General features: G+C 61.3%; 2 protein-coding genes across 6 annotated transcripts in view; one reads left to right on the top strand and one right to left on the bottom strand.

The window, feature by feature from the left end:
- Window positions 1–354: 354 nt before the first annotated feature.
- On the bottom strand, window positions 355–7,398 carry KCNJ9 (potassium inwardly rectifying channel subfamily J member 9). 3 transcript variants are annotated; one of them, XM_041773542.1, is made up of 4 exons: window positions 7,251–7,331; window positions 6,091–6,251; window positions 3,795–4,660; window positions 355–1,731 (listed from the first exon to the last, which is right to left on the bottom strand). In XM_041773542.1, exons 3-4 carry the CDS (start codon window positions 4,639–4,641, stop codon window positions 1,400–1,402), a joined length of 1,179 nt encoding a protein of 392 aa, XP_041629476.1. In that variant the 5' UTR covers window positions 4,642–4,660; window positions 6,091–6,251; window positions 7,251–7,331; the 3' UTR covers window positions 355–1,399. The 3 variants fall into 3 exon arrangements, with proteins under 3 accessions (XP_041629476.1, XP_041629477.1, XP_041629478.1); XM_041773543.1 differs by having other exon boundaries at window positions 6,091–6,165; window positions 7,251–7,322; XM_041773544.1 differs by lacking the exon at window positions 6,091–6,251 and having other exon boundaries at window positions 7,251–7,398.
- Window positions 7,399–14,706: 7,308 nt separating this feature from the next.
- The window catches only part of KCNJ10 (potassium inwardly rectifying channel subfamily J member 10), a 29,186-nt gene continuing 25,818 nt past the window's right edge, over window positions 14,707–18,074 (top strand). For 2 of the 3 annotated variants that reach the window (XM_041723051.1, XM_041723049.1), the window contains exon 1: window positions 14,707–15,194. The gene's annotated coding sequence lies outside the window, so the exon portion shown is untranslated. The remainder of the gene's footprint in view (window positions 15,195–18,074) is intronic. The other variant, XM_041723052.1, reaches the window with a different exon arrangement.

The following is an 18,074-nucleotide window of genomic DNA, read 5'->3' as shown; positions in this document are numbered from 1 at the left end:
TCCTCCTCAGCTCCCCCTCAACTACTGCTGGGTTCCCCCTCAGCTCCTCCTCAGCTCCCCCTCAGCTCCTTCTCTGCTCCCCCTCAGCTTCTCATGAGCTTCTCATCAGCTCCTCCTCAGCTCCCCCTCAGCTCCTCCTCAGCTCCCCCTCAGCTCCTCCTCAGCTCCCCCTCAACTACTGCTGGGTTCCCCCTCAGCTCCTCCTCAGCTCCCCCTCAGCTCCTCCTCAGCTTCTCATGAGATTCTCATAAGCTCCCCCTCAGCTCCTCCTCAGCTCCCCCTCAGCCCCTCCTCAGCTCCCCCTCAGCCCCTCCTCAGCTCCCCCTCAGCTCCCCCTCAGCTCCGATGAGCTGCCTCCTGATGTGGCTCCCAAGGCTTTGTGTAGAGCAGTGGTTCTCAAAGTGTGGCCCCCGCTCCAGCAGCATCACCATGACCTGAGAACTTACTAGAAGTGCAAATTTTTGATCTCCCCAGACCCACTGAGTCACAAACTGGGAGTGAGGCGGAGCAGCGGGCTGGCAAGCCTCCGTGGCTGACACAGCAGCGTGGTGCCCGTGGTGCCCCGGGCTTCCTTGCTCTCCGCGCCTCCTCACTCCCTTGATTTGATCCCGAAGCCTCCTGCCTCTGCTTGGACGCTGGGTCCACTTGGAACCACGGTGCTCACCGCAGGGGCAGGTGTGCGGCCAGGGTGGGGCCGGGTCCCCCAGTGCCCTCCGCCTCAGTGCAGGGCGCGCCCCCTCACCCGCCCCGGCCCCACCCGAGCTCGGCTGCGAGCTCCCTTTCTGGGTGCCTCCGGCCCTTCTCCCTCCTGGAGGGTCCCTCTCCGCCTCTGCCCGGGTCCTCTCCTGCGCCAGGCCCACTCCTGTCTGCTGGCGGCAGGCCACCTGCCCCCTGCTGTGCCACCCCTGCGGCCTTGTGGCCCCGGCTCCTGCGGGGTGGGGCACCTCCGGCCTCCCCCACCGGGTCAGCCTGGGTAAGCCCGGCTGCGTGTGAGGCACGAGCCCAACGGGAAGCCGGTGAGGAGCCCGTGAGGGCCAGGCCCGGTCTCTGCGTCCCAGCCGTGCCGGGCAGGGGCCTGGCCTGGGGGACAGGCAGCCCCTTTAGACTTTGCCTAGAGACGCTCCCGGCTCAGCGTGGCCGGGGGCACATGCTCCGTCCCTCTGTCCGTGCAGTGCAGCCGGCCGGGGGCGCGCGGAGGCCAGACGCGCACAGGCCGCCACGTTCCTCGGGCGCCTCGGCGAGGCCCTCCCTCCGGTCCGGCCGGCCTGTGAGGGGCCTGTGAGGGGCCTGTGAGGGGGCGTCAGCACAGCCCGGCCCGCCTGCCTCCGCCTCTGCCTCCGCCTCGCCATCCAGCTCCCCGTACGGTGTCCGGCCCTGCCACAGGCTCGGGAGGACGCGGTCACACCTTGGACTCCGACTCCGGCGGGGGCAGCCGGCCGTTCCGCTCCGTGTCGCCGCCGGGCCCCGCGTCCGCGCCCTCGCCGGGCCCCTCCTCCTCGGCCCGCTCGTCCAGGCGGCTGGGGATGGACCAGTAGAGATGGGCGTCGAGGCGGGCGGCCGCTTCGGCCAGCTCCCGGGCGCTGCACGACGGCGTGGGCACCTCGAAGGTCTGGTGGAAGCTGGCGTAGTCCACCTCGTAGAAGCCGTCCTCCAGCGTGAGCACCGACGTGAAGCGGTGGCCCCACAGCACCTCATCCACCAGGTAGGAGCTCCGGGCCTGGCAGGTCATCCCTGGGGGGAGGCGCAGGGGTCAGCGCGGTCCCGCCATCCCGGCCGCCCCAAGGCCCCGGCCCGCCCGCCTCCGCAGCCCCGACTCCTACGAGGCGCCGCTCCAGGCCGGGCCCCTGCACAGGCCTTCACAAGGGGCCTTCCCAGCCTGGCCGGAGCGCCTCCTGGGGGCCACCTCCTCTAACGGTGCTCCTCACAAGAGCTAAAGCCTGCCCCCCCACCCCGTCCCTCCCATGACCCCCCCTGGGCTCCCCGCCCCCCCCACCCCGCCTTCACCCCCCCCATCTGACACCCGTTCAGAACCTCGGCCTCGTGTCTTCTCTTCCAGCCGAACATCCCCGGCTCCCCCACCATTCCTCATGTGATCTGCCTTCCAAAAACGTGACCTGCTCGGGTGCACACTGGAAGGGCCGCGCAGGGCCCCCCAGCGCTCTGGGGGTGCCAACACCGGCCGCGGCCCGCTGGGTGCAGAGGCGAGGGCTCGCCACTCTCTTCCAGCCGCGGCGCCTCAGCTCATCGGGCCCAACATCACGTTACGTAAACATTTTTGGAAGCTGTATCACATTTTGCTGCAACATTAAGCCTGTGGCCAGCTAAAACCTCCAGTTCTTTTTTCACCAGAGCTCTTCAATGCGGTGCTTACATAAGTGATTTTTTTAAAGCCTAAATGTAGAATTTTATATTTATTCCTTTTAAATGTCATCTTGTTGGGCTTTGGCTCATTACACTTGCTTTTCAAGAGCACTTTGAATCCTGACTCTCTCACCCAAAATATTGCTGTCCTTCCCAGCCTTGTCTCTCTAGACAAGTCAGGCGGGTCCCATCCTTATCTTCTCCACGCCGTCCTCCCCAGTCCTCTGCACTCTGGGGCCATGTCCCGCCCTCCGTGTTGGGTTGGCACACCCACCAGGGCAAGCGACCGTCCTGCTGCCCCTGGGTGTCTCCCACGGCCCACGTCCAGCTCAGAGCAAGGCAGAGTGGAAGACCGAACCTTAGCTAACAGAGCCTGGCTCTCGGCATCGCAAGCCCTGCCCCGAGGTGTCCTGGGGACGTGGGTCTTGCTCTTCCTCGGGCGAAGGCTGCAATGGCAGGGATCCAGTGGGGGAAGGCGGAAGGGGCAGAGGGGACACTGGGGAGAGAGGTCGGTGAGGAACAGAGGCAGGGGCTGGGGCGCCAGGGGGCCGGGCAGGGACTTCTCTGCAGGGACAGCAGATGCCTCAGGGCCTGGCAGGAGAGTGACAACTGTCTAGACAGCAAGGAGAGGGTCTGGGTGAGTAGGAGAGGCAGGAGCTAGAGGGAGCAAGGTGTGGGGTGGTAGAGAAGCACTGGGGAGCACTGGGACAGAGGGTGCTCGAGGAGAGGCTTGGCCAGAAGGGCCAGGGAAGGGGTTGGAGGGCCCCAGCCTGGGAAGCCAGCAGAGGCCACGCTCGGGCCACACCTCGCAGCCCCGTGTCACCCACTGCAGCGCTCCTATCCTCCTCCTGCTTCCAGATCCCAAGCCTCAGAGCACCTTGTCTGTGCCCCTGCGTTGGCCTTTTGCCACTGGCTCCCAAGCCCCTCCCAAGCCTGACTTGGAGGTCCTGACAGCTCCTTCTGGAAAGGGTTAGAAATGCTGCGGTCATCTATTTCCTTTGTCAGTGGAAGTTGAGAAAACCTTGATGGGTGGGGAAACTGAGGCAGAAGTGAGCCCAGCAGGCCACCTGTTCCTAAGATCCAGGCTAGTAGGAGTCCCTCAGAGCACCACGTTCAGGGGCCTGGACCTGGAAGCCATGGAGAACTCTCCGAAGCTACCCCTGCTCCCTGGAGCGCGTGCCTGGAGCCGCGCAACCCCTGCCCTGTGGCCTTATGTCCCCCTCCCTGGCGACAGGCCTCAGGCTCCCCGGTGGTCTCTGCCCTGCGAAGGGGCACGATGCAGGAGGTGACCTTCCTAGGAGCGGGCCAATTGGGGGGTGCACAGCGCCTGGGCCCTGGCTGCGTGCGCTCGGGCGCTGTCCCAGCCCGGTGACCCCAGCCTCGTGGCTGCCACCTGCCCCCCGCCCCTCCCGGGCGCTCCCCGCCGTGCGCACCCGTGGCTTCCACCATGCCCTCCAGGATGACCACGATCTCGAAGTCGTCCCTCTCCAGGGCGCGGCGCGACGCCTCCCAGAAGGGGCTGGCGGCGTCGATCTCGTGGCTGATGACCAGCGGGGACACGAGGAAGAGGCGGTCGTCGCCCGTCTCGAAGCCCACGCTGAGGTCGGTCTGGTGCAGCGGGATGAACTCGCCCTCGAGCGTCTGGCGCGAGCGGATGAGCTTGGCGCGGATGGAGGCCTCGACGATGTGCGAGGAGCGCAGGTCGCCCACGCGGAACATGAGGCACAGGCGGCCGTCGCGCAGGGACACCACGGCGTGCGACGAGAAGACGAGCGTGGCGGCGCGCTTGTTGGGCTGCGAGATCTTGACGAACATGCAGCCCACCATGAAGGCGTTCACCATGGAGCCCAGGATGGCCTGCAGCAGCAGCAGCGCGATGCCCTCGGGGCACTGGTCGGTGATGACGCGGTGCCCGTAGCCGATGGTGGTCTCCGTCTCGATGGAGAACAGGAAGGCGGCCACGAAGCCGTTGAGGTTGTTGACGCAGGGCGTCCAGGCCGCGTCGCCCAGGTGCTCCAGGTCGCCGCGGCCGTAGGCCACCAGCCACCAGATGGCGCCGAAGAAGAGCCAGGTGAGCGCGTAGGCCAGCACGAAGAAGAGCAGGCTGAGGCGCCACTGCAGGTCGGCCAGCGTGGTGAACAGGTCGGTCAGGTAGCGGCCCGGCTCGCGCACGTTGCCCTGCTGCACGTTGCACCGGCCGTCCTTCTCCACGTAGCGCTGGCGGCCGCGGCGGCGCGGGGGCTCGCGGCCCGGGGAGCGCGGGGCGCCGGCGCGGGCCATGGCGACGGCCGCAGGGGGCCTGCGGGACCCGGGGCGCGGCCGGTCAGCGCGGGGGCGACCCCCGGCGGCGGGACGGTGGCCCTGCGGCCGCCCCCCACCCCTCCCGAGGCCCCGCCCCCGCCTCCCGAGGCCCCGCCCCTCACCCTCCCGAGGCCACGCCCTCACCCCTACACGACCCCGCGGCCCCGCCCCCTCACTCCTCCCGAGGCCCCGCCCCCGCCTCCCGAGGCCCCGCCCCTCACCCTCCCGAGGCCACGCCCTCACCCCTACACGACCCCGCGGCCCCGCCCCCTCACTCCTCCCGAGGCCCCGCCCCCGCCTCCCGAGGCCACGCCCTCACCCCTACACGACCCCGCGGCCGCTCCCCCTACACCCCTCCCGCGGCCCCGCCCCCACCCGCACGCTTCCTGAGGCCCCGCCCCACCCCTCCCGAGGCCCCGCCCCCGCCCCAGGCCACGCCCCACCAGAGGCCACGCCCCTCACTCCTCCCGAGGCCCCGCCCCCGTCTCCCGATGCCACGCCTCACCAGAGGCCACGCCCCCTCACCCCTCCCGAGGCCCCGCCCCCACTCACACGCTTCCTGAGGCCCCGCCCCCACCCCTACACGACCCCGCGTCCACTCCCCCTACACCCCTCCCGAGGCCACGCCCCCCACACCTCCCGAGGCCCCGCCCCACCCCTCCTGAGGCCCCGCCCCCACCTACAACCCTCCTGAGGCTCCGCCCCCACCCACAACCCTCCTGAAGTCCCCACCCCCTTACACCCCTACACGCCCTTGCGGCCGCCCCCCACACCCCTACACCCCTCCTGCGTCCCTCCACCCCTCCATCCCCCTGTGATGGTCCCCCACCCGGAGCGCAGGGAGAGGGCTCTCTCACTCCCGAGCCCAGGTGCTGGGGAGGCGGCCCTCCCCTCCCCTCCCCTCCCCAGACGGGACACCAGCCCTGCAGCCCTCCCCCATCCTCCCCGCACCCCTCCCTCGCACAGCTGCCTGCTCCCCAAGAGCTGGCGGAGGAGACAGGAGATGCGCAGGGTGGGGGGGCAGAAAGGCAGGCGCTCCCGCCCCAGGCCACAGGCGCCCCTGGAGGTCCCCGGGGACAGGGTCGGGGACGCATGGGCCCGGTGCGTGCCCCCTGTGCCCTGGGTTCTTTCCGCCCCCGAGGGAGGCAGCCTGACAGGGGGCAGGAGGGCCGTGGGCCCGGGAAGAGCAGCCGGGGAGATGCAGCCCAAGTTCATCAGGAGTTGGGCTTGTGTACCCTGGCCGGCACCCCGCACCCCGCTCGGCTCTGGGTCCTCAGGGGCCCCGACAAGCAGATCAGGTGAAGCACGAAGCACCCACATTTACCTCCCGAGCACCTCGGGTTTTGCCCCGGCAGCTCCCACCCCCCCACACTACCCTGAGCGCAGCCCCCACCATGCGCCCCAAGCTCTCATCCAAGGGAAGCCCACCTGATTTTGCTTCAAATGCTTCCCCCTGAGGAGCGATCTGAGCTGCAGTGTGCCCTGAGCGGGAGGTCCGGACCCCTGCCAGGGAAGGTTCAGAAGGACCTGTTTCTCTTCAACCTTCTCCTCTTCCTGGGAACGGTTCTGGCCTCCCGCTCCAGGGGAACCTGGGTGATGGGGCGGGGAAGGGGCGGGGGACAGGGAAGGTGACAAGGATCACAGATGGCCTGGATGTCTGACCAGGTCCTGGGGAGATAACGCCTGCATGTGCAGCTCCAGCCCCAGCGCTCCAGCATTTGAGTTCTGGGATGAGGTGCTCTGCTGCCAGACCTCGGAAGGCCGCGTGTGTGTGTGTGTGTGTGTGTGTGTGTGTGTGTGTGTGTGTGTACTGGGGTAGAGGGCAGGAGGAAAACCCAAAAAAGATAGTTTGCACCTTAGGGACATCCCCCCACACACATTTATTTTCCAAGAGGAGTCAGGGGGACACTGTCCAATGAAGATTTGGGTCTTCCTCTGGCCTGAGAGTGGGCTTCGCTTTCCCTCCCCGCCACCGGGATGTCCTCTAGAAGTTCTCGCTAAGCACACACTGGCTCAGAGACCCCAAGTCATGCAGAAAAATACCTGGGTCCCCCGTATCCCAGCGGCAGCCCCAGGAGGGCTTCCGATGTTCTCCCGGGCTCCGAGGCAATCTGACCCCCAATCTGCCTGCTTCGACAGATCTCTCTTTCCCGACAGATCTCTCTTTCCCGGGGGCGGCAAGGAACCCCGCGGTCTGGTCACCGCCAGGTCTCTCACTCTGCCTGGCCCAGGGGGCTGGGGGAGCCTTCTTCTGACCGCGTCCCCTCTCCTGACCTCCTGAGTGGAGGCTGCATATTTCTCAAGGGGGCAGTAAAGGTGTGAAATAGACTTCGCTTCTGCACCTTCCTCCGAAGATCCCCGTTCCCACTCCTTCCTAGTTCCTGCGCATGCCGTGACCCCTCTCTGGAAGGCCCCGGGGCCACATTTTCCTGGATGGCCCTTTCTCCCCTAGGGAGTGCTGGTCAGCAAGAGGCCTTCTGTTTTGGAAGGGGATCTGGTGAAGTCTCCCTCGGGAGCAAGCTGCTCCCGAGCCCCCACTTGCCTTGGATTTAGGAGCCCAAACCCAAGTCCCCCGCAACTCAACTCACAGCGTATGGAGAGGAGAGTAGCCGGCAGCAGAGACCCCTGGGGGGTAGCGTCCATGCCCCTGACACCACCCCTCCCCTGGCCCCCTTGCAGGGTGGGAGCCACAGACACCGCTGTTTCTCCTAAATGTAGCGGCAGCTCTGGCCAGGACTTGCTATCTGTGTCATCCCCATTTCCCAGGCTCCCCTGCTCCTCTCTTGTTTCCACAGCAACCAGTCTGGCGACAGCTCTAGAGCATCCCCCTCCCCTCCCCAGTCCTGGGTACCACTAGAGGCTGAGCCACACGCCATAGCTATTTTTAACCCAAGTCCCTCCTCCTGGACAACTCAGAGCTCGCCTCCTCGCCCCCTCAGGAAAAAAAAAAAGAAGAAAGAAAGAAAGAAAGAAAGAAAGAAAGAAAGAAAGAAAGAAGAAAGAAAGAAAGGAAGGAAGGAAGGAAGGAAGGAAGGAAGGAAGGAAGGAAGGAAGGGGAGCCCGCACGGTCTTCCCTAAGAAGCTTCTTCCTCTGAGAAAATACCGGCCCTGGTGTGTCAGGGAGTAAGGCCTTTGGTCCCCTGGGGATGCAGAGGGCCCCCTGGCAGCCGGCAGCTCATCCACCACCAGCAGGGGCCTCTGGGTGCAGGTACTGCTCTCACGCAGGCACCATCATGTCTCCCATTTTTGAAGAGAGCGCCCTGATCCAGAAGGAGGTACCTAGAAAAAAAGAGATTCACCCAAGGAAGGGAGGTGGGGTCGGGGGTTCTCATCTTTGTCACTGATTTGTAACGTGACCCAAAGGATTTGCTTCGTTGCCTTGAACCACGGTTGCTCTATTTTTCACAGGGAGTGGACACATGCAAATACCCCGTTTCTGCCTGCTTCACAGGGTGCGCAGATCAAATGAGGCAATATAAATAGAAGGGCTTTAAAGTGTGTTTTGTTAATAGCGGAGATTCTAGAAACAACCCAAACGTCCTACAGAGAGAAAAGCCGAGGTTAGGGCTTAAAACGATTCATCCAACAAACTCCTGTGGATGGAGCCCAAGTGCTGGGCAATGTGCTATGTGGGGGGTGGTGACAGATATGACTTTGCCTCTGCCCACGTGGAGCTCGTGGGCCAGTGGGGGAGAAAGACACACTATCACATAGCACATAATGCTAATATTACCCCTGATAACTCGTCAAGCATCATTATGAACTAGAAGGACTCATTTAACAGCCTTGGGGGGGACCCTGTGAGATGGGTATGATCCTCTCCGTTTATAGATGAGGAACTGAAAAGGAGAAAGGTGATTTGCCAAAGGCCACAGAAGCAGAGATCGTAGCCAGACTCCCCCAAGTGTGTCCCCGCCTCACTGCGTGCTCTTCACAAAGCCACAGGCCTCGGCAAGGTAATAGCCGCAGCGGAGAAACACAGTCGGTTACTATGCTCACATATGTAAGTGTCCGTGTGCAAGAGGCACATTCTTGCATGAAAAAGAAGCACATAAAAATATTCTTATAAGTTGATCATAACTGTACAGAAATAGCTGTAGGAACAAGCATAAAAATCAGAACAAGATTTGGAGAAATACAAATAGCTCAATACAAATTGTTCCTTTTCCCCAGGGAAATAATTAAAAGCCGAGAGTGGTGTACAAGTGCCAGGTGTTATCATTAGCACTATCATACCAGCGACGTTGATCTGTTCTTTTCCAGATCCTTCAAGTTGGAATAAGGAGATACGAGCCGGAGGAGCGGAAGATGTAGAAATGGACCCTGGAGGGTGAGAAGTTGCTGGCTGACCCGGAGAGGCGGGAAAGGTCGTAGTGAATAATATAATCTCGGGAGGCAGTGGTTCAAGTCTCCACTCTATGTGGTTCAAGTCTCCACTCTGTCCACTGCCAAGTTTCTTCATCCAGGAAGTGAGAATATGTTATCCATCTCTTGGGGGTTGTCATGAGGCTTACAGGAGGCAATGCCTGCCTGGCATATGGGAAGGACTCAGCAAGTGCTAGCTGGATCTTCCTCACCCACCCTGGCTGCCTTCCTCTGCTCTGGTGCCACCCAGTGAGCCCTGCAGGGGGCACTCTGGGTACGCTGCCCTCCTCTTCCCAGCCCTCCTGCCCCTGTTTCTTGTTGCAAGTGGAAATACCAAGTTTTCAGCCCGAGATTGGCATCAGGAGGGCTGTTACAGCCCCAGTCAACATCCCCGTCTCCTGGGCCTGGGCCTGTCACCTGAGCCTTGAGACTGCTAGCCTGCCCTCCTCTGTCCTGCCAAGAGGCTGCTCACGTTGGTTCTGCTGTGCCAGCAGCTCAGAGAGACGAAACCGGACCCCTAGGCGAGAGTGCATTTGCATAGAACTGGCCCCATTTGTTGAGGGGGGGGGTGTCACAGGGCTGAAGGGCCACCCAGAGGGTGCCAGCCAGCCCCCTGCCTCACTCGGGGTGCCCACCACTCCGCCTCTGATTTATCCCTCCCCACCCCACCCACCGCAGGTCTCCAACTTCAATTCCTTGTTTATCCTTGAGCTTGAACATGGGGAGGGGGGAAATGTTTTCTTAGGTTCCTGGGTACAGAAAACAGGCAAGGTCCCAGCTTTCAGGTATTGGGACAGAGAGAGCAACTGCGCACGGGACTAGTAAAACATGTCGGTACAGTGGTCAACGTGGTGGGAGATTGGGTTTGGAACTTGAGAACATTGAGGGCAGGAGGGGGCATGGCCGGAGCCACGTCGGTGGTGGTCTGCAAAGAACCTTGTTACGGAGTAGGAAAGGGAGGTGGCTCTGGGCAGGGGCATTCCTGATGGCATGTAGCTCGGAGAGCAAGTGGTACTTTGGGGCAAAAATAAAAAGGGGGAATCCCTCTCGGAGACATAGCTCCGAGCCAGGCTGCGAGGATTGGCAAGCCGAATGCAGTTCAGTTCTCAGCTTGCCCCCTCACGGAGTGCATTTGTGCAGTCCACAAGCTGTGCAGCTGTATGTGGGAGCCCTGGGGCCAGCCAACCTGGGAAGGCTTTCTTAAGCAAGATCATGAGACATCGCGGGTACAGTCTTGGAGGTGGGAGAGGAGCATGACGGGAAAACAGGAGATGGTTCAGGATACGAGTTTAATGGAACAGGGAGGCCCGTCTGTCAGGAACTCTAACAATTTTCATAAATTCAAGGGGATTGAGGGCCCTAGAAAAGTCAGAGCAGAGGGAGGCTATGGTTAAAGTAGTGAATGCCACTGGAGGTTAGAGTGACATGGGGCGAAGCAGAGCCCAGCTCCAGGACAGGTGGGACCCCCCCCACCCCCGGGCACCTGAGGCTGGGACACTCTCTAGCCTTCTAGCTCTTTCCAGCACAGCTGGAGGATCAGAGCCTTCTCATAACCACATCCATCTTGCTTGATAGGATTGGGTGCAGGTTGGCTATGATTTAAAAGTCCTCACTTTCCAGGTCAGGGATGGGTCCCCAGAGAACAGATAGTACTAAAACCTGGGCATCCCAGCTCCGGGGCCTTGGTTATTTCGTTTTATTTTAAAGATTTTTATTTATTTATTTGACAGAGAGAGAGGGAGAGGGAGAACAAGTAGGGGGAGTGGCAGGCAGAGGGAGAGGGAGAAGCCGGCTCCCTGTGGAGCAGGGACTCGCTCCCAGGACCCCGGGATCTTGACCTGAGCCAAAGGCAGACTCTTCACTGAGCCAGCCAGGCCCCTGTGGTTGTTTCTTTCTCTTTCTTTCTTTCTTTCTTTCTTTCTTTCTTTCTTTCTTTCTTTCTTTCTTTCTTTCTTTTTTCTTCCTTCCTTCCTTCCTTCCTTCCTTCCTTCCTTCCTTCCTTCCTTCCTTCCTTCCTTCCTTCCTTCTTCTTCTTCTTCTTCTTCTTTCTTTCTTTCTTTCTTTCTTTCTTTCTTTCTTTCTTTCTTTCTTTCTTCTTTCTTTTTAATAAATCTGTGGTTGTTTCTTTACTCCCTGTTGCCTTCCCACTACCACCATGGAATGGAATTCTTATCCATTGGACCCCACTGGAAAGACACTGGAGGGACCCCCAAGTGAAAACACTAGGGAGAGTCCTCGAGTAGTGACGAAGCATCCCCTGACTCCAGTCTAATGAAGGTGAGTTTGAATATATGGCGTGTACGGAAGGCAGAGGGTACCTATAAACCTCAGCAACAGTCCCTGCGTGCCCGGGGCCATGTGGCCCAGTGCGTCCCTCGGAGCCCTCCTGATGCGGTTTCAGTCATCCCGCTACCAGGTGCCCACTACTCGTGGAGACGGTTCAGCTGAAATGTCGCTCGGGATCCCGTAGTGAGCCCAGGATAGAGTCATCCTTCGTCTTTCCAGAACAGGGTCAAAAAAGACATGAGGCCACAGTTGGACAGACTGAGCCCAAAAGGAGCAGTTGAGAATGAGAAAGACCCGATTTGCTAATAAGCTGACAGAAGAGGGGAGGCCTTCAAAGAGAGCCGGTTCCCCTAGCTGCCATTTAGAGGTGGTCCAGGATGGGTCCTCCCTGCACAGGTGTGGCCCGGGCCCGCCCGAGAGACCGTCTTACGTGGTGGGCATGGACTTCACAACCCTGGCCAATTTTTCATACCAAAATTGGAGAAAATCTCCAAGCAGACTCCCCATTGCGCGTGTTGACGATTAAGATTCTATTTAACCCACATAGATTCACTCTAGTGTTGCCCTGAGACAAGCTTTGGAGTCAAACACATGTGGGTTCAAGTTCCAAAACTAACACCTTCTAGCTAGCTACGTTACGCAGGCCAGCCACTCACCCTCTCAGAGGCTTGCTTCCCCATCTCAGGTCATAATATATCTGCCTGGCATCATAAACACTCACAAATACTGATGTCCCATGCCCTTTATCGCTGATTCCCTCCTGGGCCCCCAGTGACTATTCTAGAACTTCTTTAAAAATTTTTTTTTATACACGTGAGCTCTACGCCCAATGTGGGGCTTGAACTCACACCCTGACCCCAAGATCAAGAGTCGCACACTCTACTGTCTGAGCCAGTCAGGCACCCTTAACCCTTAAGACTTCTCTTTTGTAAAAAGATTTAAAAATTAAAAAGGATCATTTGACAATCTGTACAAAGGAATATACACGATGGATATGTGCATATATGTTATAGAACATAACTTAAGAACAAAACTCCATTTAAACCACTCTTTTTAAAGAAAATATTTACTTATTTGGGAAAAAGAGAGTGGGAAGAGGGGCAGAGGGAGAAAATCTCCAAGCAGACCCCCCAGTGCTGGCGGAGCCTGACGCGGGGCTCCATCCCAGGACCTTGAGCCAAAGTGAAGAGTCAGCCGCTTAACTGACGGAGCCATGTGGGTGCCCCTAAATCACTCTGTTTTAATTAGAAACCTACAGTTCCATTCCAGCTATCTGCACTTTCCCACAGTCTTGCACCTCTGCTGTTCTAGAACTTCCAAGCTCTTTGTAATTGCCCAGTCCACCCTCCACCCTGATTTTTAGCAGATGGCTCTTCTGCTCTACAGGAAAGGCAAAGACCATTTGGGAGGAGCTTCTCCAGACCCTTTTCCCGCACCACTAGGTATCCCTTCTGCTCCTGCCCTTGGAGTCTTTCCTCCCTGTCGTCCCAGAGGAGTACCCTAAGTGCCGAGCTGAGGAGCTTGGACTGTGCTCAGGAAGCAAGGGGCACCCTGTTTGGGGCTTGATAGGAGAGCATAGGGACTGACACGGTGAGGACGGGTTGCCTCTTCTTTGAGAATGGAGAGAGGGGTGAAGGGTGGGTGCAGGTCCTGGGCTGTTAGCGCCCTTCCTGATGGCGGTAGTGGCCATGAACTAGAAAGGGACACCCGAGAGAAATATAGCAAAGGGAGACCTGGCAGGATTGGGTGGCTTAGTTGACATGTCAAGGGATGGGGCAGAGGAAGGGTGAAGAGGAGAGATCACTTAGTTTTTAAACCTGTTTGGTCAGGAGAAACACAGAAATAAAGAAGTCATGTGGATTCCCAGTCTTGAGGAGGAAGATGATGAGTTCAGTTGGGGGCCCTGTCTGGGTGGCATGGAAATCCCCTGCCAGCAGCCAGAACTGTGATGCTCTGAAGAGAGCCTCAGGGTGCAGCTCAGAGGTGGTAGCCGGAGCCACATCAGTGGTGGACACTCCCCTCAGACACGGAAAGAGAACCCAAGACTGAACCTTTGGTGTCGAGGGAGGGAGCGGCTGTAGGTTTGGGTGGGCAGGGCCAGTGGGCGAGGATGAGGCTGGAGTGGCACCAGGCCCAGGTCACGGCAGACCTTCCGTCCGAGGTGAGGGGTTTGGATTTTCCTTCTAGGCAGTGGGCAGTCACTGAAGGCTGTTACATTGGGAAGCGCCGCGGTCAAACTTGTTCCAGAGAGATGTACGCTGTCACTGTTTACTCTTAAACGTGGGACTTCGTGGTCTGCAGGATTATTTGAGTGGAAGAAACTGGAGGGAGGAAGACCAGTTAGAAGGCAGCTGTAGGAATCCTGGACCACAACCCCGTGGTGCCGCGCACACCAAGGTGGGCAGGCCTGAGGTGCTTCACAGCGCGGATGCGCTGATTTGGGGAAGATGAGGTGAGGCAGGATGAAGACTCTGGGGTGCCGTCCGGCTGCCCCCTGAGTCCAGCCCTCTTGCTCACTTCCAGATTTCGCTTCCTGAAATTCTGCTGTGACTTTGTCTGCTCAAGAGCCCCTGTGGCCTTCCTTTGCCTTCGGGAACTCGGAGCTGACCCCGAACTCTCCTATTTCTCTCTCTTTACTCCAGGTCTTTCCCCAACACAAACACAGCACCTGTGGTGCCCCGGGGGTAGCCCACTGCCTTCCCCCAGGGGAGGGTGTCCATTTACCCTTCCTGTGGCTTTTAGAGGTGGAACTAAACTGACAATTTCAAGTTTCCTTGATTTTTTTTTTTTTTTTTTGCAACATATCCATCACCTCACTATGGTAATACTGGTTACCAGTTAGTAGTAGTTCAATAGTTCAGTCCGTAAATATCTGTGATCCACAAAGATGGGGAAACAATGATTTCCTCAATAAATGCCAAGGGTGGGAGACTGTGGATGAGAACTTCTCAAAACACGCATTCAGATTCTGGAAGCCGTGTTTGGTGACAGAAAGGTTGAGGACCACCCACCACCTGGGCTCTGTCCCCCACCCCAGCTCCCCCCCCTTCCCTCCACACCCCAGGGGCGGCTGTTTCCCAAGCGGACTTGGTGATGTCCAGTTCCCTGGGCCTCGGCCGCCCTCCGGACGCTGCACACCCAGCCATGGCCCCGGACCTGAACCCTCTGCACCCTTTAGGGCCCTGCTCGGATGCCCCACACCCGCCAGGGCCCCTCAGCGGGGCGACTTCGCGCTCCGCGCGCCCCCAGCGCCTTCGCACCTGCGCCCTTCCCTTAGGGACCGGGGAGCGCTGCGCACCTGGCACCGGGGCGCACGCAGGGCGGGGGGGGGGGGGGGCGACCTGGCGGCCGGGGGCAGGGGGCAGGGGGGAGGGCGCCGGGCCGCCCGGGTTCATTTCCAGCTCCTCCTCGCCCCCCTCCCCGTCGGCGAGCCGGCGCGGCCCCTATCGCTTGGCCCATCGTCTCGCGGCCCGCTTCCTCCCGGAGGCTGTCTGGTCCCGCTCCGCGCAGAGCCCGCGGCGTCCGCGGCTCGCCCCCCTCGCCCCTGCGCCCCGCCCGCCCGGCCCCTCCAATCCCCGCGGCCCGGCCTGGCGCTCCACGTCCCCATTGGCCCGCCGCGCCCCCCCCGCGCCCGCCGCCGCCCCCTCCGGGCCCCTCCATTCACACCAAGTTTGGCTCCGGCGCTGCGGAGGGAGGGGGCGGCCCGGCCCGGCCCAGCTCTGCCCCCGGCCGGCCCGACCCCGGCCCCGGCCCCCGGCCCAGCCCTTATCTGATCCCAGCTCCGGGTTTAAGAGTCCCGGCTCCACCCGTCGCCCAGCTCGGTGCCTCGCTCCTGCCCGCCCCGTCCGTGCGTCCCCGCTGCCCATCCAGGGACCGACAAGGTAAGCCCCCGGGGCCCTGTCCACCGCGCCCCGGAGACAGCGGGGCCCCCAGCCCGTGGGCGCCCCCCCAGCCCGTGGGTGCCCCCGTGCCTGGCCGCACCAGTCTCCCACCTCCGGCGACCCGGAACAGACCCTCCTGGGAAGGGCTCCCCAAGAAGGAAACTCCACCCTGGCTGGTCACCTCAAGTGCCTTAGGCTAAGCAGGGGGCCGCCCCGATGCCCTCCCTACTAGGCTGACCTGGCCTCCCGCAGGGGCCTCTCAAGGAGCACAGTGACCCCCCCCCCCCCCACCGCACACATATGACCCTGCACCCCCACGCAGCTGCTCCAGACGCACCCCCTCTTCCCAGGATCATCAGGTTACTCCCACTGCCCTGCCAGCCGGGTGCCCCCTCCCCACACAGCGGCACTCACTTAGTGACACCCACTGATCACAAGTTCACACATGGGAAGACGGACACATCCAGCTTGGCTAGGAAGCGCTGTAGCCTGGTGTGTCTGGGACCCCCCCCCAGCCCGCCCCTACTGGCCTGGCTCTCCCGGCGGCTCCCCCTTCCCCACGTCTCGCCCCTCCTTCCCCAGCTCTCACCACCCCCTTCCCCAACTATCTCACAGTAAAGATCCCTAGGAAGAGCGCTGCAGGCCAGACTGGGCTCTGAAACATTCCCCCTCCAGATGGAGAAGCCCTTCCCCATCCCACTCCTTCCCCCCCCACACCGGAGGAACCGCCACGGCACCGGGCACCGGGCACCAGGCACCGGGCTAGGAGCAAGAGGAGGGTTGGAGCTTCCGGATTTGGGGGCAGAGAACTGAGCCCTGGGATGGAGCAGGACACAACCGGGGCCGGGTGGGAACAGGGCCTCTGGGCACTTGCTAAGCACCCCAGAGTGAGGCAGATGGGAAGTGGGGGTGGTGGAGAACCAGGGCCCAAATCTGGACCCGAGAGGCCAAAGGCTCAGGCCAGGGCTCAAAGCCTGATTCTGTTGCTTATCAATACAAATCCTGGCTAAAGCTTTTTTGGCCAGTCTGCCTTAGCTGTGGTGTTTGATGTTTTTTCCCCACCGGGACTGCTTCAGGGAGTTCAGGGTGGCAGGGAGAAGGAGATGGGAGACTTGGGGCCCAAGTGCGAGGAGGCCTGGAGGCTGTCAAGGGATCAGCCTGAGGAGGGGCCAGCGGCAGCCACTGAGTTCCATTGGGTTCCATCCCCAAACCCTCTCCTTAATCTCTACGACTTTCTGACCACGCTCCTGGCACAGTGGTGGGCACCGTCCTGTGCCGAGGCGCAGGGTCTGCTTATTCCTTGGGGTGTCGGCTGGGTACGGGGGACCCAGGGTAGAAGGAAACAGGTGTCCTGGCTCCTCACTGGTTCTTCGGGGAGCAGGAAGTGAGGGAGGGGGAGGGAGGCATCATGCCAGGGAGAGGGGCCAGGGCTAGTCTGCAGAGGAATAGGCATGGCCCAGGCAGTGCCAACTCTCTTTTCCCCGCCCCTCTGTCCTTTGGTGGTGGTGGCGAGGGAGGGAGAGAGGGGGTGTTGGGGGGTGATCTGGGCCAGTCCAGCCTCCCAAAGCCCTTGCCAGCCTGGATCCTGAAAGGAGCTGCTGTTTTCTGAGCTGTCCCCCACCCCCCACCCCCCAGCCGAGCCCGAGCAGCCAACTTGTCTCAGTGGGTATCAAATGGCAATGACTCCATGGAATGGAGGGGTGAGGGGTGAGGGGTGGGGGGTGGGCAGGGCAGGGTTATGGGCCCATTCCTTCCGTGGTTCTAATGCAGGATCCCACTGCTGCCCCCTACGCTGGGGAGAAAAAGCCCTGTCTTCCCAACATCTGGCTCACATCCAGGCCATGATCGGTCAGTTGTGTTAGGACCGGAGGGTTAGTTGCCTGCCCACTGGCATCCCCCTCTTCCCTGTGCCCCACTGAGCGGTGCGCGGGGACCCTACCTGCACCTGCTCACTTAGAGCCCCGACTGCTCTGGCTTGGGCCACAAGGGAAGGGCCTTGCAGATGACCCAGGGGCGTCCTTCCCTGTTCTCCCCGCGGGGACGCTCAGATCCGGTGGGCTCGGACCAAGTCCTCTGGGGTCATCCCAGGACGGGTGGGATGACAGGCTTAGGGCCCTGGGGGTGAGTCACGGGGAAAGACCCACTTCCTCAGAGGAGAAAAGGCCTCTTGGGCCTCCTGGCAAGACGCTGTGTCTGCATACAAGGTGGAAGATAGGCCAAGCCCCCGGCATTGGTGGGGAGGGAAGGAGACACGGGGCCTGGAGCCCCCAACGTTCCTGCTAAGGGTTATGTAGGACGGAAGGAGAAAGCTTCCACTGTCCCCCCCCCCGCCCCCCCGCCGGCCTAGATTCTTCTCTTGCCTGACTGGTCAGTGCCACCGTCCAGGCTGAGGCCACGCTGTCCAGGGTAGCGGTGAGGCCCTGGCAGGGGCAGGGAGGCCGCAGGGATGGACCTGCAGGAAGAGAGCAGACTCCTGGCGTCTGGTGCCCGGGCAGGGTGGTTGTGGGGGCAGCTCCCGGAACCTGAGCCTTGCGGGCCGACCCCGTCACCCCCGCTCTCCCACCGGCTCAGTTCGGTGCTTTTCTTCCTTCATCCAGTCTCACATCCACGCGTGGCCATGGCCCGTCTCCGGCCCCTCCCCCACCAGAACCTTGAAAGGGCAAAGAGAAAGGGATTGTGGGAAGAAGTGTCCCGTGGGTGTCGGGCGGCAGGGGGCTGGATTTGGGGCGGTGGGGAGAGAGGAGCAGCTGGCTCTGGAATGCGAGGAGAAGTGGGAACGGACCGGTGTGGCCTGGAGCCGGGGCTCGGAGCAGGCTGGAGCATGTCTGGCCCCTTGGGACGTTGTTCCAGGGGCAGAAGGCCCGGGTGGAGGGCTGGGCA

This window comes from Vulpes lagopus, chromosome 11 (genome assembly GCF_018345385.1).
Source record: "Vulpes lagopus strain Blue_001 chromosome 11, ASM1834538v1, whole genome shotgun sequence".
In the NCBI taxonomy this organism is placed as follows: domain Eukaryota; kingdom Metazoa; phylum Chordata; class Mammalia; order Carnivora; family Canidae; genus Vulpes; species Vulpes lagopus.
This window is presented reverse-complemented; position numbering and strand designations above follow the sequence as displayed.